This window comes from Globicephala melas, chromosome 19, assembly GCF_963455315.2.
Source record: "Globicephala melas chromosome 19, mGloMel1.2, whole genome shotgun sequence".
Lineage (NCBI taxonomy): Eukaryota > Metazoa > Chordata > Mammalia > Artiodactyla > Delphinidae > Globicephala > Globicephala melas.
The window spans coordinates 6,816,026-6,838,829 of NC_083332.1; the positions used below are offsets into that span (position 1 = coordinate 6,816,026).

The following is a 22,804-nucleotide window of genomic DNA, read 5'->3' on the forward strand; positions in this document are numbered from 1 at the left end:
TGTTTCCCTGCAGGGCAACGTCCACCCTGGTGGGAACGGCACGGGCTGTTCCCCGCTAGTCTTCTTTCCTTTTAGCGGCTTTGGACACAGTCGATCCCTCTCTCCTCAGAAACTCGGCTTCCAGAACACACGTGCCTGCCTGCTCCTCCTGTCTCCCGGCCCCCACCCAACTCGCACACGTGGGTCCTTCTCTGGCCTCTGTCCTTTGTCCTCGCGTCTTCTTCTTCCAGAGGTCACAAAATGGCGGCCCGGCGGCCTCGTGAGACCCACCAGCGGATTTTGTTTGGTCCTCACAGTGTTTTTTGGTTTTAATTTGAATGCAGTTAGGCGGGGCAAGCACTCCCCAAGTTCGCCACAGTCCCCATCAATCCTTGTCGTCTTACACCCGTCCGCGTCACACATTTCCATCACCTGCCTGGTCCCTGGAGCCATCTGAGTTTTCAGAAACCCCTGCTACGCACGCTGCCTGGGAAACCTCACCCGCTTTTCCCTCCTTCGACCGCCACTGGGATCTCCTGCTCCATCTCTCGTCTGCGTCAGAATCGCCGAGGGAGCTTGTTCCAAATGCCGACGCCCAGCCTCCCTCCCGCCCCCGGATGGATTTGCTTCGACAGTTCTAGATGGTTCTAGATGGTTCTAGGGCAGGGATCGTAAACTCAAATGCCGGCAGGAGCCAGGTGGGCCACATAAATGAGTGCACTTGCCAGGTATAAGAAAAGTCGACGGCCAGAAATATAATCAAATGGAATCTTTACTGAACTCTGGTGAATGCATGGAACATAATACAAACATGTGTCATACTGGAGTTTATATTTCAAATCCAAAATTGAAAAAATACAAATTGAAAAATAGAAATATTTAATTACTAAAATTTTTTTTCTCTGTCGTAACTCTTCTGCTCCCTGACTTGAAGCCGGGAGGCCGACATCATCCCTGCCGCCCCCAGATGTCAACGTCAGGCCTTGGATGTCATGGTGGGATGGGTGGTTGAGAATTCAACCTGGACTCCTGAAGCTGGGAGCGATATTGAACTTGATTCAGTTTTGTAACGGAAAACGGCTGTTCACAAGCGTGGCCGCTTCCAAACGCAGAGATGCAGGACAACTACTGGAGAGTGGTGTAGGACTGTCATCTTCCGGTGGAACCCACTTAGGAACCAGCAGCTTATTGCCCTGTAGTTCGATCAATAACTACTATTTGCGGTCTGCATTCACACGATCGACATTAACCAACAAAGGCAAAGTGGACAGTGTTAGTTTTCATCAAGTCTGGATGTGGAGAGCCCTTGGGGGAATTTGGTCTTTAACACCACGAGTTGGGTGAACGTGGTCTGGGCCATGTCTTTCGTTTCTGGAAACCAACTGCAGCAACGAAAGGGAGTCAGAATATTCCCTGCCAACGACTTCCCCATTTTTGCCAGGACTGGGTGAACACAATCATACATTCAAGTAGCTGTTTGTGTATGTCCTTGCGGAGAAAACAGAGTGTTCAGAAGGGTTGGAACCTCGATCAAAAGTCTCTGACTGACCTTCTCAGGGGAACCAAGGTGTGGCTTCTGCCTCATCTGAAATGAACCAAGTGGATGGACTGCAACGGTTCAGACTGCTTCCACACGTCCTGTGACAACCAGGTCACAGAGCTTCTATAAAACACAGTGCGTCAAGTTCATCACCAGCCTGCCCGTGGTTAAGGTACACGAGCCTGTCACGGACGTCGTGTCCTGTGTTCCGCTGACTTTCTTAGTAAGGTCAGTGGCTGGTATGATGCAACGACCTGAGTCCTCGGGTCAAGGCGTCCCCTGCCGGTCCCGCGGGACGCTGGTCGTCTGATCACGACCACGGTCTGTAGCTGTGCCCAGGCGTTTTGGCCAGTCTCCGTGAAACTGTGCATCTCTCTCAACACACAGAAAACGGGTCGCTTCCCGGTGTCGGGCCTGCCTTGGCACGATGTCACAGGTTTCTTCGGTCACATCGAGATTCTCCACACCACAAATAAATAAAGCTAACTGGGTGGTAACAGTTCATGAGCAGCGATAGAAAAGGCCACTATTGATTTGACTCATTCAAGCAACGGACTTGTCAGTCTTCGGATTTCTCTTCGCCTCCCCATGGGATGCAGACGCCTGCTAGACTTAAAGGATGGTCCAGACAGACATGAGTTTCTGTTCGGGAGGCGTCATTTCTGCTCCCTTATAAACTCGCTGTCGGTAGGCTGGAATGCCCAGGTGACTCTTTTCACATGATTCCGGAACCGTGAGTGGCAGCCGTGCCACTGCTCCCGTCCGCTTCCCAAAACCAGCCCTACTGACACTTGAGGCCCTTTTTCAGTTCATTGAGTATTGCGTCTCGCGTCTGCTCTGTGTACTGGTCGAAGCTCTTACTGTGCTTGGATTCATAGTGACGCCTCAGGTTGTATTCTTTCAACACAGACACGATTTTTTTGCATATTAAGCACGTAGGCATGCTCTTCACCTCCACAAAGAAATAGGCTCGCTCCCATTTCTCTCGAAACACGTGGCCCTCTCGTTCTCTCTTTCGTTTTGCCACTTTTGGTAGAGACATGGGTACAAGAAAGATTTCACTGTCTCCGAACGCTACCACAGGAACAACAACAGTGCAAGCCCCGTGCCAAAGGCAACAGCCTCCTGCCTCGTGGTAGGGGAGTCAAGAGGGAGTGGTGGGGACTGTGGCGAACCAGAGAGCACACGCCCCATGGAAAGGGGCAGCTCCAGCCCGTTGTTTGCTAGGCAGAAGGGCGGGCCCAGGGGTGCCAGATCTTCTGACTTGTCAAGAGAAGCCAAGACTGCAGATTTTGTGTGTGTGTGTGTTTGTGTGTGTGTGTGTGTGTGTGTGAATTATCCTGATTTTTACAACTAACTTGTTAGGAAAAAAAATGCCACATATGCTAACACAGGGAAGGCCAAACAAAACTCATCTGTAGAGTGGCCCACGGGCCACCAGTTTGCAACCTCTCTCCTGGGACGGGGCCCGGGAATCTGATGTTAACCGGCATCTCAAACAATGCGGATGCTGGTGGTCCAGCCGTGGACCACACTCTGAGCAACACTGCTCTAGGGTCTGACAATGGACAACTAATTTTCTGCCCCCAGGCCAGAGCACCCCTGTGCTCCAGCCACGTGTCTGTATCCAGCCGTCCCCTGGACGTCTCTCTAAGGACGACCTGAGGCCCCTTGCCTCATTACATCCCAAACCTGTACATCCTCCTTACATTCCTGCTGGGTTTCCCATCAGCAGGATGGCTCCACTGTCCACCCTGTCCAAAGCCCTGGAAGGTAGGTCTCTGCCTGGGACCTGGATGGAGCCTGCCCTCTCCACATGAGACCTCATCCATTCTGGTGTCTTCAACCACCAAACACATACTGTCGCTAAGGACACACATCCTGAGCTCCCAACACGGCCTTGGTCACTTGGATGTCCCTGGACCATCACACTCACTACTGGCTCCTTCTCCCAGCTCCCTGCCTCAGGGAGGCCCACTGTCTACCACACACCCAGGCCAGGCCCTGGGCACCGCCCTCAACCCCGCCCGAACACCCCCAGCTTTCTTCGCACAGCACACTAGTCTCTAGCCTCACCCCTCCTGCCCCCCGACTCGGCCCAGCCCCTCCTCTGGCCTCTCCTCTCCCCAGGGAAACTGCCCCAGACCCCTACCTGCCTTCCGTCCTGCCCCATCACATCCCATAGCCCAGAGGGGGCTTTCTGAGAGCCAGCCGACCCAGGCCTGGCCCCTGCTGGTGGCCTCCCGCAGCTCTTCTGCATCCCCTGGACAAGCCTCCAGCTGCTTGGTTTGGAACCTGAGCCCCGTCCCCGCCTGGTGCTTGCCCACCTCTCTAGGCCCCCCTCCCTTATGCTCGTGCTCCAGAAGGATGGACTCGCTCCTCTGACCACCCCAAGTTTCCTCCTGCCCCCACACGTTCATTTCTGTGGTCTCCGCACCTAGACCGCCAGCACCTGCCTTCCCAGCCTCCCTGACTCCTGCTTCTCACAGATGCTGCCAAGCCCAGCTGGTTCAGAGGCCTCCTCCGGGCCCACCTGGTACCCTCTCTAGCTCCACGAGTGCACGTGGTCCTGGGGGCCCTGCCTGCTGCCTCCACATCTCCCTGGAGCCAGGCTGCACCAGACCGCCTGACTCGCCGCCAAGGCCCTGGCCTCACCAGCCCGGGGCCTCAGGAACGTCTGTTGAAGCGAGAACAAGGACAGAGGTGTCTCCCCCCATCTCCTCCTGCCCAGTCCTGGGGGATGTCAGTGACGGGAGCCGGGGCGTGTGTTAAAAGGAACTTTATTGGGTGTCGGGGGTTCAGATGAGGTCCATGAGGATGTCGTCCTCCATGACGCTGGGCTGCAGGCCCGGCTGGGGGACCGGGCCCCGGGGACCCCCGCTGAGCAGCATCTGACCTGGGGGGCAGTGGGGAAGGGACTGCATCTCCCAGTAGTCCCTGGGGCCCTGGAGGGCCCTGGACCTGCTTCCTCCCTCCTCCTCTGGGAGCCCAAGGCACTGAGTGGTCTAGGAAGACCTGGGGGGACCCACAGAGTCGCCTTCTGACGCCATGTGACCACAGATAGTCTGTTTCCCGTTAAGCCTTTGGGAGCCCATCCCCCAACATACCTCTCTGGCCCTAAGACTACATTTCCCAGCAACCCCAGGAAGACACGCAGGAGGGGAATGGTGGGGAGAGCTCCTGCCTCCTTGGTCCCCCAGGAGCCCTTAGAGCCCCAAGAGCCATGGGGGACCCGCTATTCTTCAATCCCAGAACTTTACTTCCCAGAAGTCACTGGTCTTGGGGCTCCAGTCCAGGGGCTGTTGGGATACTCAGTCCAGGACCCTGGCCTCCCCCGAACCCCCTTACCTGGCAGTGGAGCCCTGGGGGGAAGCTGTGCAGGCCAAGACTGGGCCGGCGGCGGCGGGTGCAGGAGCGGGGGCCCCAGCTGGGGCTGCCCCAGGCCCTGGTGCGGTGGGGGCAGCAGTGCAGGGGCCCCTGGTGGCTGGAGGTGGTGGAGGGAGGCCTGAGGCGGGGGCACCCCAGTCTGGGGCTGGGAGAACAAGGAAAGCAGCTCAGAGGGCCCTGGTGGGGAGCCCCCACCTCCCCCAGTCCCTCGGGTAGCTTCTGGTCTTTCTTCCAAGGAATCTTATCAGAAGCCCACGTAAGACACATGGGGAGGAGCCAGGCGGGCCGCCAGTCACACCCTCCAATCAAACCAACCTCCCACCTCCAAGATGAGAGGAATCAAACTGTCAAGGCCCAGGACCCACAGCTCCCATCTGCTCCCCGCCCCCAAAGCTCACCGGTGGTGGGTTGAGGAGGAGGCTCCGCAGTTGGGGGTTGGCCCCGGGGTTCTGGGGCCGAAGGATGGGTCCGGGAGGGGGCGGGCCGGGGGCCGCTCCGGGAGGGCCTTGTGGGGCGCCCGGGGGCGCCTGGGCAGCACCCTGGGGCTGCGGCTGCCCCGTGGCCGTAGAGGCCCCCACGGTACCCTGCGGCTGGGGCTGCGGCGGGCGGAGCTGGAGCTGACGGAAGAGACGGGGGTGAGGGCAGAGCCCCCAGACACCTTGACCTCTGTGGTGGGGTCAGAATCACAGCCTCCTCTGGGGCCGCCCCCGCCCGGGCCCTGACCCCACTGGCCCTGTCCTCACCAGGTTCTGCGAGGGCCTTGCCTGGTCCTCCAGAATGGGGCCCAGCCCCGGGGGTGCCTGCTGTGCCCCCATCTGTGTGAGGAGAGAGGGAGCAGATCAGTGGCTGGCGGGGCGTCCCCATGTCGGGGAGGGTCTGCGCCCTGAGAGGGAACCTGTCAGGAGCTGGGGACCTTTTCTGCAGCGGGTGGGCAGGTCTGGGAGGTAAACCTTACGTTCCCAGGTCCCCAAGAGGAGGCTGTGTCTTGGAGATCCGACACGAACACTAAAAAAGGAGAGCAATGGTGCATGGCAACATGGGGACGGGGCTGAACTTGGCAGGAGTAAGTGCCCAGCGCTGGAGTCCCAGGAGGGCCCTGCGGGGTCTGGCCGTGAGCTCTGGGGCCGGGAGCCGCGGCGCTCACCCCGCGCTGCTGCTCCAGCTTCTGCTGCTGGACCTGCTTGTGGTTGGTGATGACCTGCCGGATGCCGTTGACGAAGCCGCTCTGGTCGTAGGGGATGAGGCCCATGAAGATCTTCTTCTTGGACGAGTACAGGAGCATGAGCACGCGCACCTCGCAGGGGGCCGTGTGCGGGAAGTGCACGCAGCCCGCCTGTAGGAGAGGATCGCAACTGGTCACACCCTGGAGAAGGAGGCCTCCCACCCCTCCGGGTTTCAGATGGTTCTAGAGGCCCCACAGGCCGGGAGTGGCAAGCTTCCTGCTCTGAAAGGTGGAGGAGACTCAAGGCTTGGCTTGAGGCTGCTCCAGAGAGCTGGGTGCCCAAAGGAACAGGGCGAGGCTGGGCACCTGTTCACTTGGGCACTTGCTGACCACCGGGCAGGAGAGCAGAGAGGAAGTCCCCACAACTTGGCCACACCGCGGGAGGCTGGGAGGGCTCACGGCTGAGAGGGAGGGGCTTCAACAGAGAGCTGACACTGGAATCATGTGATCAAAGGTGGTGGCGGATACGTGACTGACTGGGAATCCAAGAGGCCCTTGGGGGTGCCACACCCTCCCAGCCTCAGTACCCGCAGTGAGAACCGCGGGTAGCAGCGCTAACACCACAGGGGATGTGACTCCGGGATGTGCCGACACACGTCAGGCAGCCTGCCCATGGCTGGACGCACGGAAGTACCCGGGAAACATTAGCGAATGTCAGGTGAGCCCGTAATACGCAGGGTATTCAGGAGGTGGGCTCTTGGGGGAGGAGGGGCTGATAAGACTGAGGTCCCCCCTGTAGAACCTTGGCCAAGTAAGCTTTGCTTTCTCACGTGAGGCAGACCCTGCTAGCTGTCTACCATCTGCCCTTCTGCCCTGGGTAGAGAACCCCGATTCCGTTTGGGTAGCAACATGTCTGGGTCCCAGTGCACTCATGGGCGCCTGTTCCCCGATGCTCTCCTATGCAGCCAGGGGTGGCCCAGTGGCCTGGGTCTGGCCCAGGACGTGAAGGGAAGCCTGCCCACGAGTGCGGGAAAGTGCTTTCCTAAAGAAAGGGGAATACGCGGCTGGTGCCACGCCCCCTCCTTGCCTTCCTACATCAAGTCAAACAAGAGTTCTCGAGCTTCGAAAGCCATCTTACACCACTAGAGAGAAGCCAAGAGAACCCCAGAGATCCTGGCCCTGACGTCATGGGGCTACATAAGTAACCCCGAGAGCTGCTCACCTCTGGATGTCCTGTTACGTGTCACAAATGAATGTCTGCTTGTACAATGCTCGCTTTGGGGACATCCCTCTCAGAACCCAGCTGCCATGCTTTGAAGAAGCCCAAGACAAATGGGGAGGCCACATGTGGGCACCCGGATGGCCAGGCCCAGCTGAACCCCACTGACCGCACCATGTGAGTGGGCCATCTTGCACCTCCAGCCCAGGCGAGCTTTCAGATGACCACAGTCTTAGCCGCCACCTGACAGTAACCCCCACAAGAGTCCCCAAGCAAGACTAGCCCAGCTGAGCCCAGCTGATACACATGGGACTAGGAGAAAGCGTGAACTGTTGTAAGCCTCCACCCCAATCATCTATCTGCTCTAAAAACTCTGCTGGTTGGGTGTATTACTATCTGCAGTTGCAGGTATTCCCAACTCTCAGGATCACCTTCTTTGTAGAATTTTCCTGAGGATTCCATGAGGTAATCCGCCTAAAGTCCCCTCTCCTAGAAAAGTGCCAGGTCCACAGGATGTACTCGTTAACCGGTTCTGCTCTATTTAGAGAGCCTCCCTCAGTGTTATGAGTTGAACTGTATCCTCCGAAAACACATGCTGAAGTGCCAAACCCCAGCACCCGTCAACGTGACCTTATTTGGAAATAGGGTGTTTGCAGATGTAACAAGTTAGGATGAGATCATTAAAGAAGACCCCAGTCCAAATGACTGGTGTCCTCATAAGACGACAGAGACACACACACAGGGAAGAAACACACAGAGGGAAGCAGCCATGTGACAACGGAAACAGAGACTGGAGTTCTGCTGCCTAAAGACAACCCCGCCAGGGGCTACCAGCTGTAGGAGGCAAGGAAGGGTCTTCCCCTAGAGGCTTCAGAGAGCACGGCCCTGCTGACACCCTGATTTCATTCAGACTCCTCTTTTCCGGAAGTGCGAGAGAATACATTTCTGTCGTTCTTGGCCCCAGGAAGCCAACCCAGCAAAGCCCCGTCAGAGCCAAGGGTGTTAACACGGAACAGACCTCAACCTGGTGCTTGTTGTAATTATTAAAAAAAAAAAGCTAAGGCTGAGAAACCCGAGGTCACAAAGGCAGCCCCACCATCAAAAGTGGCTCCCTGGGGCCCACGAGGATGGGGAGTGGCCACCTGCCCCCCCACCCGCCCACCCCACTCACAAAGCCGTTGCCCATGATGCGGTAGAGGCCTTTGAGGGAGTCCAGGTCCTTGTTGGTGAAGTGGAACTGGACCATCCTTGAGTTCCGGAACAGAGGGCCCAGGGTGGTCTGTGGGAGACACTGACGTGAGCCAGCGGGCGGAGCAGGGGCGTGAGGACAGAGGCGGGGGGGGGGGGCGGCTGTCCCCTCCCCACTCACCAGCAGCTGCTGCGGGATGAGCTGCATGATCAGCTTCTGGGGCCACTGCTCTGCTTTCCTGGGGCAACAACGGGAGGGGCGTCAGGAAACGCACACCCCAGCTTCCCGCCCGCCCCACCCCCAGCAGGCACCTACAGGTTCTCGCCGTGATTCACGTAGACCTGACAGGGCAGTGACCGAGTCAGCTTGGTGTTGGCGTCCACGGAGGCAGGTTTGGGCTTCTGAGGGGAAGAAGGGCATGTCACAGTGAGAAAGGCCCTGAGCCTCCATCCCCTTGGCCTCTCCTGCCCTACCCTGGGAGCCCCGAAACTCGGGACCCCCACCCCAGTTTAAGTCCCATGAGCCCTGGGCCCCTCCACCAGACCATCAATCCCACAATCCTCTAGCTTTCAAATTCCACAAACGCTGGGGCTCCTCCTCTTGCCCCCGAATCCCACAGCCCTCTGTCCCCTAGATGCCACCATCCCCCGGATCTTCCCTGGACCGAGAATCCAAGACCTCTCTTAATCCTGAATTCCGGGCTATAAATCCCACGTGTCCTTGGAACCATCCTCAGGACCACAAGTCCCACGACCCCATGGGGGCCCCGGCCTAACCCTGCACCCCACCAGGCCTGGCCCCATGGATCCACTCACCTCCTGCCACTCGAGGACCCCGCTCCAGGCCAGGAGTTTGTTGGAGACTGACTGCTGCCCGCCGAGGGCCGGGGCCCCGAGCTGGGCCGGAGAAGGGCCACTCACCCCTCCTGGGGCCACGGTGCCCGCCTGACAGAGGGGAGGAAGGAGGGCCATGGGGCAGGGTCAGACCATCTTCTGGGGGGAAGTGTCCTGAGAGAGGGACAAACCAACAAGCAGAACGGGACGGAGGTCCCTTCCTCTGCACCCCCAGGCCCAGAACACCACTGGGCCATGCCTGGGACCATAAATGCTCTGACCCTGTAGGATTCAAAGACTCTCAAGGCCCTGATGTCTCGCACTCCCAGGAGCCCTCGGGCTCCTGAGAACAGTCTTCACCCACCCGGAACCACAAACCCCATGATTCCGCCCCCGGACCCTGCAGTCTCAGTGTTGCCTACAGCACAAGCTCCACGAGCCCCCGAGGACGCCGAACAACAAGACCCACGTGCCCTTGGGCCCTCCTCAGAAAGGCCAACTGCTCCTCCCCTGCACTGTGCTGGCAGCCAGAAGGCAGGTACCTACCATGGACGGTGCCCCTGGCTGTGCAGGGGGGGCCAGGCCCGGGCCAGGGGCCACAGTGGAGACCAGGCTGGGCTGGGAAGCAGGAGGTGGCTTGGGGGCGCCGGGGGGCCCTGGGGGCAGCGGGGGGGCCTGGGCCTGGCTGTAGGGGGGACCGGCTCCCGCAGCGGCTTGCTGAAGGGGGCTGATGGGCGGGACTGCGGGAGACACCAAGGGAAGCGGTGGGGGCAGGTGTGTGGCGAGCGGCCCGGCTGCCCCCACCCGCCCTGTCACATCCCCGCCCAGGACTCACAGCGAGGGCCCAGCCCAGCCTTCTGGTTCTTGGCAGCCTCCACTGCGTTCTGGGCAGCGACCTGGGCTGCACTCAGGTTCCCAGGGACCTGGCGGTAGAGGGGAGGGGCTGGTGAGGACCACCCTCCCCAGCCCCAATATCGCAGGAGCTCGTGACTCCCATCACCCCACAGGGACATGATTCCCCACCCTAAAAGTTCTACTCTCCAGGTGTCTCAAGGGAGACACCCATCACCCCCAAGGCCCAACATCCAGCTAGGTCTCTCCCAAGGGGCCAGGGCTCCCTCAAGGCCCCAGGAGCGTGTCCCTTCCCCGGTGATGTTCGCACCTGGTACTGCTGGGGGACAGGGGGCAGAGGCTGCTGGGGGGCTGCTGAGAGCGTGGCCCCCGAGGGTGGTGCTGGAGGCAGGGGCACAGGCTGCTTCGGCTGCAGGGGGCCGGGGGCCGAGCCACCTCCGACTGAGAGCCAAGGATGGATATCGAGCCCCACGAGAAGGGGATTGAGAGACGGGAAGAAAATCCAAGTAAGAAGAAGCCGGGGAGGATGCCCCTCCCACCCCCGTCCCCCCAGCAGCACCCGGGCCTCACCTGGCAGCACAAGCCCCCGCACGAGCACCATGTGCCGTGGGTCCTGGCTCACGTCTGCTGGTGGCTGCAGCGGCTCCAGCATGGCCGGGGGAGCTGCCTTCTCGAACAGAAGCCGCAAGGCAGGCAGCTTCCGGGGAGACACGATGGAGAAGTAGATTCCTCGCTACAGGAGAGGGGACAAGCAGTCAGGACAAAGCCACCAGGCCAAGCCCTGGCTGTCACACCTGCTGGGCCCTAAAACCAAATCCCATCGGGCTTTGGGACAGGAGACCCCAAGACCTGTATTAGCTGCCCCAGAGAATTCTGGCTTATAGTTCTTCCCACAGGAGCCAGCTGAGCTGGCCACGGGGTCTGTGGCGATCCTGTGGCCCAAGGCAGCAGGCCCCAGCCCTCCTCCCTCAGACCCAGGAGCCCTCACCTCCCCTATCTTCTGCACGAGGGTCTCCGTCGTGCACCCAGAGTACGTGGTGCTCTCGACAGCAGGCAGCAGGTACGGGGGCGAGTTACAGATAAGGAGGCAGACTCGGTGTGTCTGGCCGCTGCCGAGGACAAGGAAAGATGTGGAGCGCGTGGCAACAGGGGCCCTGAGAAAAGACCCAGAGCCGGCACCAGCAGAGGTGCAAGTCCTCCGGCCCACAGGAAGTCAGGAGTCAGGCCCCTATTTCACAGCTGAGAGCACTGAGGCCCGGAAGAGCCTCCTGACTCACTCTAAGATGCCCGGCAAGCAGGGCAGGCAGGAAGCAGACCCAGAGCTGGCTCCCCTTTGATGAGGACACCGAGACTGAGCACAGGCCAGGTGATCTCATCAGAACACCGTCTGGACACCGCCTGCTTCCCAGCCCCGTGTCCAGCATGCAGAGCCCACCCACCTCCCCACAGTGAGGCCGGGGGTGGAGCCCCACGACAGGCAAAGCAGGCTACGTGCCCGGTGGACAGAGACCGGCGTGGGCCACTCACATCTGCTCCCGCATCTTCCTGAAGTCATCGAACAGCTGCAGGGCTGTGCTGAGGCCTTCCGCGATGAGGCTGCAGCTCTCGCCACCCCCGCCCATGAACCTGCAGGGGGCCAGGCGGTCAGCCCCTGGGGGGCCCTGCGGCTCCAGCCCCCAGCCCCTGGGCCACCCTGGAAGGGCCCGAACCTGCGCCATCCCTCCTCATAGACTGTGCACCTTGGGACGGGGACACTGCCGAGTTTCCTGCTCTATCCCCAGTGCCGGCACGAGGACAGGGGACATTTGTCATCTCCTGCAAGGCAGTCCCTCTGGCAAGAGGCCCCATCAGAGGATGGAACAGAGAAAGGGCCCAGGACTCTAAGCCCAGGATCCTGTGCTGTGTCCCAGTCCCTGTGCACCTTGCCCTCTCTGGGCCATCTGCCCTGGCCTCACCCCAGCTTCCCAGCCTGGAGCAGGGGCCTCCTCTGTCTTCCCACAGTGTTATGGGTTGAATTGGGTCCCCCAAAACGGGTATGCTTAAGTCCTAGCCCTCCACCACACCTTAGAATGTGACCTGATTTGGAAACAGAGTCTTTACAGAGGTAAACAGGCTACAATGAGGTCCTTAGGGTGGCCTTAATCCAATATGACCGGTGTCCTTATAAGAAGGGGGACTCGGGACACAGAGACAGACACACTCAGAGGAAAGGCAATGTGGATGTGACGAGACACAGGGAGAACGCCACGTGGAGATCAGAATGTCACTGCCACAGAGCAAGGAACGTCTGGGGCGACCAGAAGCTGGAAGAGGCAAGGAAGGCACCCTCCCCTAAAGTTCCAGAGGGAGCACGGCCCTGCCCACCCCCATCTCAGACTCCTGGACCCAGAACTGCGAGACAATAACTTTCTGTTGCTGTAAGCCACCTTGTTTCTAGTACTGTTACAGCAGCCCCAGAAAACGACTACACACAGATCTGGGCTTCTCCCCCAGCTGATCTACAGAGGGGTCCCCAGTGTCTGTCCCCGTGTGGCCTGTGGCAGGCCTCTCCTAGACTGCAGTTGTTGTCACCATGATTCTTCGGGTCACGTGGTCACAAGGCTGAACCTTTGCCGCAGGGGACATCTGTGCAGACTGGGCCCCGCTCTGGGAGCCCTAAGGGCCCTGTTGCTCTGAACCGTGGCCCCTGTGTCTGTGTCGGCACCTGTCTCCCCGACAAGGCAGGGACGGGGGTCTCTGACCTCCCTTGTCGCCAGCCTCACCGACCCCACCCCACCAAGCCTGGCACAAGGGAGGCCTTGGGAACTGTGTGTTACATAAACAAATGGCTTCAAATCCAACCCTGGCCATCAAGGCCAGAATAGAGCCAAGCCCTCAGCTGGGCATCTGGGGCCCTGTCCACCTTCCACTCCATCCTCTCTGGGTGCAAGTCCTCCAGAGCTTCTTGGGTGTCCCTGGACTCCGTGATCAGCCACGCGCCCAGGCCTCTGCCTGTGCTGTCCACCCCAAGACCATGTACCACTGCCCCTTCTGGCACAGGCAGAAACCCTGCTTGCCTAACCAGACACCCAGCCCAGTGTCATCCTCCTCCAGGAAGCCTTCCTCACCTGCCACCTGATCTCAGGGCCCCACCCTCAATCACATCACGTGTCCCCCAATACTGCGAATGTCAAGCTTCCTTCCACAGCCCACCTCCCCTCCAGACGGTGCAGCCCTCAGTGAGGGAGAGCCAGTGGTCTGAGCCAGCTCTAAAAGTACACAGAGTTCTGGGAAATGCCTGCTGAGCAAGTGAGCCACCAAAGCATGCCCCCTCTGTGCCCACCTGAACGCTTTCCCGGTGTAGACTCCTGCCCTCTGCGCCCACGCTCAGGGTGCTCAGGCCACACCACTGTTCCTCCCCACGACCCACTCCCCAGCCCTCCTCTTCCTCACCACCGAGACTCCAGTTTGCACAGGAATTTGAATGGCGCAGAGTTGGGGGAGACCCCGATAAATGAACCAACTCTGGATCCACCCTACTGCCAGCTTCCTGTGCTGGAAGAAATCAAGCCATCTTCATGGCTGGGGCTAAGGAGACAGGGGTGAGGGGGCAGGGGGAGAGACAGGAAGCAACTGCTTCAGGCATTCGGGGTCTCCTTTTAGGGTGATGAAAATGTTCCAGAACTAAATAGAGAAGGTGGCTGCACAACATTTTGAATGTACTAAACGTCACTGAATTGTTCACTTTAAAATAACTGCGTGTTGGACTTCCCTGGTGGCGCAGTGGTTAAGCATCCGCCTGCCAATGCAGGGGACGTGGGTTCGAGCCCTGGTCCAGGAAGATCCCACAGGCCGCGAAGCAACTAAGCCTGTGCACCACAAATACTGAGCCTGTGCTCTAGAGCCCGCGAGCCCCAACTACTGAAGCCCGCGCGCCTAGAGCCCGTGCTCCACAACAAGAGAAGCCACTGCAGTGAGAATCCCGCACACCGCAACAGAGAGTAGCCCCCGCTCGCTGCAACTAAAGAAAGCTGGCGCGCAGCAATGAAGACCCAATGCAGCAAAAAATAAATCAATATTTAAAAATAAATAAAATAAAATGACTGTGTGTTATGTGAATTTCACCCCAATTTCTAAAAAAAATAATTTACGAGGGAAAGTGCGATTGACCACTTTGAGATCCCAAAGCTGGCTTTTTTCTTACTGAGCAGTAAGCATAAGCCATCTTGTACCAACTCAGAGAGAGACACATAACAAATATTTTGTCCAAGAAATGAGAAAACCTTAAAAACGGGCAGTGGGAGAGGGAATTCCCTGGCGGTCCAGTGGTTAGGACCCCACGCTCTCACTGCCGAGGGCCCAGGTTCCATCCCTGGTCGGGGAACTAAGATCCCACAAGCTGGGTGGCACGGTCAAAAAAAAAAAAAAAAAATGGGGAATGGGAGAAAGCATGACCAGTTGCAAAACATGTTTTAAATATCATAAAGTTTCAAATAAACCCCTCAAGTAATAAACATAAAGTAAAAATAAAATGATTCCTCATCCTCATGCCTCTGCCCCCAATTGTTCCGCCCGATGTCACACCACTGAGTCCTCGCCACCCATTTTCATGGGCCAACAGGCCCCGGGAGCCCCCCAGAGGGACTGAAGGAACATGAACAGCAGCCAGCTCTGACCAGGGACTTCCTACTGCCAGACCCCTGCCCAGCCCATCACCCCAGGGAAACACTGGCTCCAAGAGGGCGAGAACTTTGCCTGCCTCATACCCCCGACTCCTCGGTGCCTGGAACAATCTGCCCCACAAACATCTGTTGAATGAATGAAGGCACAGATGAATGAATGAATGCACAAACGCACTGTCACAACGCTATGGGGAAGACACTTGGGCTATTTTCCTTCTACCCTATCCTTTTTTTTTTAATCTTTTATTATTATTATTATTGGCTGCAATCGGTCTTCGTTGATGCGTGCAGGCTTTCTCTAGTTGCGGCAAGTGGGGGCTACTCTTTGTTGCGGTGCGCGGGCTTCTCGTTGCAGTGGCTTCTCTTGTGGAGCACAGGCTCTAGGCACACAGGCTTCAGTAGTTGTGGCGCACGGGCTTAGCTGCTCCGTGCCATGTGGGATCTTCCCGGACCAGGGCTTGAACCCATGTCCCCTGCAAGCCACCAAGGAAGTCCCTACCCTAGCTTTTCTGATGCTGGGTCACTAGCTGTAGGGAGGAGGGGGAACCGCCCCTCTTGTCAGAAAGGAAAATGTAACATCAGAAATGAACCTCTCCAAAGCAAGGACATTTCAAAAATCACACTGCTGGGCTTCCCTGGTGGCGCAGTGGTTGAGAGTCCGCCTGCCGATGCAGGGGACACGGGTTCGTGTCCCTGTCCAGGAAGATCCCACATGCAGCGGAGCGGCTGGGTTCGTGAGCCATGGCCACTGAGCCTGCGCGTCTGGAGCCTGTGCTCCGCAACGGGAGAGGCCCCAACGGTGAGAGGCCCGCGTACCGCAAAAAAGAAAAAAGAAAAAAAAAAAATCACACTGCCTGCTTTGTTCCATAAGTGATGGATGTTCCAGGAAAAGATAAGATTTCTCCAAGCGTGAACAAAACTTGCTGACTTTCTTCGTGATCTCTGTTACAGAAGGGCCCCGAATGCCACAGAAACTGAATTTAGATAGTTACATAGGACTTGATAAAACAGTGATGACTGTGAATATTAAATAATGGCTTAAAATGTTTATCAGCTGATTGGGAGGATTCCGGTGAGCATACAGCACACAAAGCTTTTTTATTTGGTTATAGGTACAGTGTATTCTAGGTCGGTTAAAGGGGAGGGTGAATATGGGATGAAAGTATTCAGAAAGCATTTCCCTCTTATCTTCCCAGTGCCCTTGACATTTTTAAATAAGGGGGTTTAACTGCTTTTCCTGACACCCACCAGAAGGTTTGGTTTCCTGGTAATTATCTTCCCCACAGCTTTCACTCGTTCATTTATTCAGCGAAGGTCTCCTAAGGCCTCTTGGGTCCCAGGCCCCAGCTGGAAGCAAACAGCAGGAGAAACACCCAAGTCCTGGACATTCACAGTCCAGAGGTGTGAAGCTGTGACAGGGAAACACCTGGGAGCAATGGGGTCAGAGGAGAGAGCAACTGGCTGCTTGCCAGAATCAGGGAAAGGACATTTGAGTCAGGTCTTGATGTTTATATAGGAGTTTACCAGGGGGGGAAACCAGATTATGAAGTGCATTCTGGGCATTCATTCATTTACTCACTTGTTCAACAAAGTTTTCCTTAGGCCTCCTTTGTGCCAGGCCCTGTGCTGGGTGCTAGAGACTTGAGGAACATCAGACTTGGACTTGGGCCTCAAGGAGCCCCCCATTCAACATTATTCAAGTCTTACCACAATCTAGTCCAAAGGTTCTTAAATGGGGTGGATTCTGCCCCCAAGGAGATACCTGACAACGTCTGGAGACATCTTTGTTTGTCAGACTGGGGGAGGGAAGTAGCCACTGGCATCTGGGGGGTAGGGGCCGGAGATGCTACTGAACACCTTACAAGGCATAGTACGGCCCCCCAATAACGAAGAGTCATTTGGCCCAAAGGGTCAACAGTGCTGACGCTGAGAAACCCTGCTCTACCCTGACCATGAATTCTAAAGACCATGAGGGGGAAACTTAAGAGTCAACTTTGCAGTGAACATGCAGCACCCAGTCCAGCGCATACAGCCTGGAACAAAGCAGGTGTTCAACAAACATTTGCTGCAGGGACATACAAAGGTAACAGCGAACTGGTGTTATTTAATGAACTCTGACCAGACCCTGAGCTGAACACAGTATGAAAATCAGGTCCTGTGATCCTCCCAAGAGTGCTGAGACATGGACTACCATCATCCATCTGCAATCCAAGAAACCAAAACACAAAACAACAGCAAAAGCTTAGGTAGCACTTAATACGTGTCAGGCACTGTTTTGTTTTTTTTTTGTTTTTTTTTTTTTTGCGGTACGCAAGCATGTGGGATCTTCCCGGACCGGGGCACAAACCCGTGTCCCTGCATCGGCAGGCGGACTCTCAATCACTGTGCCACCAGGGAAGCCCTCAGGCACTGTTTTAAAGAGGCATCAACTCGTTTAGTTCACAAAGTATCCCTACAAAGTCACTGTAACCCTGTCTCCAACGATTCTCGTCTCCTAGTATTCACGCCCCCTCAAACACTGGACAGGACTGACTTGTGTACTAAACAGAATGTGATAGAAGTGATGGTGTGTGACTTCCAAGGTTTGATCATAAAAAGCTCTGTGGTTTCCTCTTTGCTCTTTCTGTTGGATTGCTCAGGCAGAGGAAAGCCAGCTGTTGGAGGACACTCAAGCAGCCCCACGGCTAACATCTGGCAAGGAATCGAGGCCTCTAGCCAATAGCCATAGGGTGAGCCACCCTGTAAATGGATCCTCCGGTCGCAATCAAACTGTTGGATGACTGCAGCCCAAAGTCATGGTAACTGCAATCCCACAAGAGACCCTGAGCTAGAGCAACCCATCGAAGCCACCCCTGAACTCCTTACTTACAGAAACCACATGAGATAATAAATGTCTGTTGTCTTAGGCCGGTTAAGTCGTTTGTTTTTTTTTTTTGGCCGCGCCTCCAGGCATGTGGGATCTTAGTTCCCAACCAGATATCAACCTGTGCCCCCTGCAAGGGCAGTGTGGAGTCCCAACCACTGGGCCGCCAGGGAAGTCCCAAGCTTCTAAGTTTTAATCTGTTACCCAATAGTGAATAAGTAACACGATACCTATAAGTACTACTAAACTTCCCGTTTTAGAGACAAATTATATTAGACACAGGGGACAGAGAGTTCTGTTGTGGTGGAACCACGCTGTGGCCCCAGTCTGTCTGCACCTGCAAGAGCCTGCAATGTGAACTATCACAATTCACTCCAAAGCACAGAGGCCTAGCTTATCTTGGCCTAGCCCCACCCCTCTTGCACTCAGGCTTCAATGCCTCCACCTGAAAATGGAGAACCAGAGTAGAAATGAGAAGCAACAGGCAGAAAAGGGAGGAATCACACGTGGGTGCTGGAGTTCCACAGGCCTCCTTGACTGGGAAGTTCTTTCTACTTCCGAGCCAGACAGCAACATCAGCTAAGCACACAGAACCGACCACAGAAGTGACTTAGGGATAAAACCACAATCCCCATCACAGTCCTTTTCAGCCAACTAATGTGAGGGGATGGATCCTGCAGCTCAAATCCAAGCCACCATTCCTCCGCGGTCCGTCACAGGGTCCCCCAACCCTTCCCAAAGCCCAGAAAACAGCTCACTTAATGCCATCGAGCCAGGTGACAAACTCATAGGCGCTGCTGGTGGGAGCGTGACATTGTACGTAGGACTCTGGGGCGCAGTCCACCGTGTTGAACACCACGAGGCTGTACTGGGTCCCCCCATACTGGAAGGGGAGGACAGAGAAATTTTTTATCTGGGACCCCAGCTCCCTTTTCCCTCAGGGGAGTTGGGGCTCCCAGCTCCCCGTCCCTTAGACCCAGGAGTCCAGACCCCAGCCCCTCCCACCTCAGACCCAGGAGTCCAGGTCCCCGCCCCCTCCTCTCTCAGACCCAGGAGTCCGGATTCCCAGCTTCCCTCTTCCCTCAAACTCAAGAGTCCCAAGACTCACGTCTCCCCCGAAGTCCGTCTCGGCAGGAGGACCACCATTAAAATACCTGTGAAGGTCGGAGGTGAAAGGTCGGGGTGAGGCAAGAGACTGTGGAAAACTAAAGTCGGAGGGCGGGGTTGGAGTCGCGGAAACGGCACTCACTCGATGGCCGGGAGCAGGTAGTGCTTGCGGAGCCCCTCGAAGTAGGGCCCCAGGTTGGCCGTGCCCTCAATTACAAACACCACGTCAGCTACGAGGCCCCCGGCGCGGGCCGGGCCCTCCGATCCGGGGACCATGCCCCGCGCCGCAACCGTCACCGCCGCCGTAGCCACTGCGGGATGAGCGGAAATGCGCTTGCGCTGCGCGCGCAGCCGCGCCAGACGGCCTTGCGTCGCTGTTGACGCTCTAGCGGCCATGTTTGTGCGGGGCACCCAAGGCTGGTGGGTTTATCTCCATCCTCCTTCGCACCCAGTGTGTGCAAGACTCAAAAAGGACCTAGCGAACCCCTTCGGGGGCCTGATGTGGAAGACTGAATTATTGGTAGAACTGTCGAGAGCGAAATATATTGAAAGCGGTGCGTCAGCCGCCATTTTTGAGCGGGGCGACGATTCCGACACTAGTTTCAATGGGAGGGTCTGGAGACCTGGTTGCTATGCAACGCGTACGCTGCCCTTGTTTTCTAAAAGAGAGATTAGGTTTCTAGTTAAGTTCTTTCTGGCTTGGGGGGGATGGGGGGGTCGTGTGAAGGGTCCAATCACAGCATCCGAAACGGCGTTACTAGGCAACGCTTTAAGGTTGCAATCAACTCTGAAGGGAGTGCAGCTGTTTTTCCCACCCTGAAAAGAAGCCGAACTCCAACCCAAGTGGAGGTTGCTAAGCAACACCTGCTAGTTGTTTTCTGGGAGAAGAGCCAGAAACTGGCCTAGAACATAAATACGTTCCAGGTGGATTAAAAATGTAAATGTAACAAATGAAAGCATAACCCTGTATAATCCTGAAGACTGGAAAAAGATTTTATCATTACAGCAAAGCCGGAGAACGTAAAATATTGAACTGTTTGCATAAGACTCCATGAACCAAGTTGAAAACGATACTGTAAACTGGGAAAGTCATTGTAGCTACATAAATACATGTTACTAATCAATAAAAACTAAGGAAAATAGAAATACTTGATTTTTTTATGGGGAAGAAAACTAAGCAGGCTTTTCTCACACGCAAAAAATATTAAAAATAGCAAATATCTGCAAGCCGCTCATCTTCACCAATTAAAAAGTGCTAACAGAGAGTCCAATGACATAGCATTTTACCTTTGTAATGTTAATTAAAGTTGGAAATAATAAGTCCATTGGGGTGGGAGGGTTTGGGTGAAATGAGCCGGCTCAGAGGTGATCTAGTGGGGGTAGAAACCAAAACGACTTGCTCCAATGCAGTTTGTCAATATATTTCAAGGTAAAAGAGTGCATTGCTTTGCACTCAGCAGTGTCACCATTTTGTCACATGTACTTTATCGATCCCTTTTTTCTTTTTTCTTTGATGAACCCTTTTAAAGCAAATCCCAACATATCATTTTACTTCTACATTCTTGACAGGCATCTCTAAAAAGATGGAAATTTTTGCACATAACCACTATGCCATTAACACCCCTAACAAAATTGTGTTATTTCTTGGTATCATTGAACATTTAAATCCATAATCAAATTTTCCCAATTCTCTCAAAATGCCTTTTTACAATTGTTTTATTTGTATCAAGATCCAAACAATGACCAAACACGTATTTAGATGGCTTAAATTTCTTTTAATCTAAAGCAGCTCCTTTCTTTTTTATGCTAGTGTAATTAAATTTTAAAAAATTATAAGGAAGACAAAAGTAAGTTGGAGAAAGGCAAAATGATAAATAGGTAAGGAGATTAAAATGGTACCTAAAATTCTCTCCTAACCATAAGGAAACTTTTCTTTAGATAAGCTGAATGCGTGATTGGCTCCATTAACTGATTTTTAACCATTTCCATTAATGTATTACAAACGATAAGTTAAACAATGAGATATTTTAGCCTGGACTTCAGCTTCTGGCATTATGATACATTAGGTGATATGACATTGTTTTTGTGACATTGGTGGTTTCATAAGAGGTATGGGTAGTCTTCAAGTATCTTCCCTCCCCCACAGAGGAAACAAATTTAAAAAAAGATGCAGTTGGAATCGAACTTCCTGCCCCAGATAGGACTGCACTGGCATTACCAAGAGCCTGAAGCCAGCTGTGATTTGTAAAACTTCAGTGTAGTTCCCCAGCTAAGCAAGAGCCGTCCAGGGCAGCTGATCTAGTTCCAGGATAGTAACACTCCTGACAACCTGCAGAAGTAGAAGTGAATCCTCCCTAGAGGACTCTGATCAATATCACAAAGACCACCAGCACAGAAGTAAAGACTGAAATTAGAGTCCACAGAAACAACAGTTAACAGATGAAGGTCCCCCACCTCCAGGTACTGGAATTGTCAGGTTCATAATGAACCACAATATGCAAAATAATAGGATAAATAAAGGACATTAAGTTGTCTCCTGCTGTGTAACAAATTACCCCAAAATTTAGTGGATTGACACAACATCATTGTTACTTCGCAGTTTCTGTAGATTAGGAATCTAGGCATGGCTTAGCTGGGTCCCCTGCTTCAGAGACTATAATCAAAGTGTCAGCCAGGGCTGTAATCACCTCGAGGCACAACTAGAAAGGATCTTCTCCCATACTCATTCTCGTCATCGTTACCAGGGTTCAGTTCTTCACAGGCTATTGGCCAGAGGTTCCATGTGTCACCCACCAGGGTCCTTGGACTCTTTTTTTTTTAATAATTTTTAAAACTTTATTTTATTTTTAGCTGCATTGGGTCTTCATTGCTGTGCGCTGGCTTTCTCTAGTTGCGGCGAGCAGGGGCTACTCTTCGTTTCGGTGCGCGGGCTTCTCATTGCGGTGGCTTCTCTTGTTGTGGAGCACAGGATCTCGGCATGTGGTCTTCAGTAATTGTAGCACATGGGCTTAGTAGTTGTGGCTCATGGGTTCTAGAGTGCAGGCTCAGTAGTTGTGGCACACGGGCTTAGTTGCTCCGCGGCATGTGGGATCTTCCCGGACCAGGGTTCGAACCCATGTCCCCTGCACTGGCAGGCAGATTCTTAACCACTGCGCCACCAGGGAAGCCTCCTTTGACTCTTTAATCAATAAAAAATGATAAAAGGCCAGACAAGAAATTCAGGCAAGCCTTTATTGGGACTCTTGCTGCAGCAGGAGGGAGCGAAAACAAGAAAGAGGTGCCCTTGTTTGCTCCGTGAGGGGGAGCAAGCCGGTTCCTTAAATGGGGTGAGGGGAGAAACAGTTTTTCGGTAGGAAGTACTTCAGGCAGTAGGAAAATTTTAAATTAACCTGGAAAGATTATCTGAGAGACAAGAAGGAAGAGGGAGAGCAACATGAGTCATAAACATTTACGTAATTACAAATAAATATTGCCTGCATAAAATAAGAGAGATATTCAACGAGGGCATAAAAAAAGTAAAACTAAAATGCTGACAACACTAGTTGGTTAGTCTGGGAGGGAGCTTAACGGAGTTAAGGTGTTATATTCTCTTTGTATTATTTGAGAGAGGGTTTAAGATCTTTAACTTTTTGCTGAATTAGATGTGTAAGGTAAAGTTTCAAGGATAACCAATAAAAATAAAAGAGAATTCGTGTATAACTTTGAAACCAGAAGAAAGAGAAAATAATGAACTGAGGAAACAAACAAACAAAAAATCCAGTAAAAGATAAGAATGGAGGAAAAAAGCGTTGAAAAGGCAGAACAAGAAATATAAAAATAAAACAATAGAAATAAATCTAAATATATCAGTAGAAAATAAATATAAGTGGACTAAAGAAAAAATTCATAGAACTACAGGGAGAAATTGATATTTTAGTTCATTTGTTATTTTATGCAGTTTTTCCTCTAGTTTAATGTAATTTAATGTGCAGGGTAAATGTCTTAATATTTCTTATCAACTATTAGAAATCAA

At 54.4% G+C, this 22,804-nt stretch overlaps 1 protein-coding gene across 4 annotated transcripts; it reads right to left on the bottom strand.

Moving 5' to 3' along the window:
* Window positions 1–733: 733 nt before the first annotated feature.
* MED25 (mediator complex subunit 25) lies at window positions 734–19,110 on the bottom strand. Of its 4 annotated transcripts, none has more exons than XM_030849893.2 (18): window positions 18,935–19,110; window positions 18,794–18,839; window positions 18,444–18,568; window positions 11,689–11,787; window positions 11,150–11,270; window positions 10,732–10,894; window positions 10,472–10,602; window positions 10,145–10,232; window positions 9,856–10,049; window positions 9,292–9,420; window positions 8,792–8,877; window positions 8,657–8,714; window positions 8,459–8,566; window positions 6,051–6,239; window positions 5,650–5,721; window positions 5,305–5,523; window positions 4,868–5,051; window positions 734–2,545 (listed from the first exon to the last, which is right to left on the bottom strand). In XM_030849893.2, exons 1-18 carry the CDS (start codon window positions 19,066–19,068, stop codon window positions 2,301–2,303), a joined length of 2,391 nt encoding a protein of 796 aa, XP_030705753.1. In that variant the 5' UTR covers window positions 19,069–19,110; the 3' UTR covers window positions 734–2,300. The 4 variants fall into 4 exon arrangements, with proteins under 4 accessions (XP_030705753.1, XP_060145129.1, XP_069900337.1 ...); XM_030849895.3 differs by lacking the exon at window positions 734–2,545 and adding an exon at window positions 4,210–4,415; XM_060289146.1 differs by lacking the exon at window positions 5,650–5,721.
* Between the last annotated feature and the right edge of the window lie 3,694 nt (window positions 19,111–22,804).

Bases quoted from the DNA above. Each gene is read 5' to 3' on its own strand.
- MED25 (XM_030849893.2), bottom strand. From the start codon at position 19,068: ATGGTCCCCGGATCGGAGGGCCCGGCCCGCGCCGGGGGCCTCGTAGCT. The intron at 11,271-11,688 runs GTGAGTGGCCCA...TGTCCTCGGCAG, and splicing joins AGGAAGATGCGGGAGCAGAT to CGGCCAGACACACCGAGTCT. The intron at 8,567-8,656 runs GTGAGTGGGGAG...TGTCTCCCACAG, and splicing joins TCATCCCGCAGCAGCTGCTG to ACCACCCTGGGCCCTCTGTT.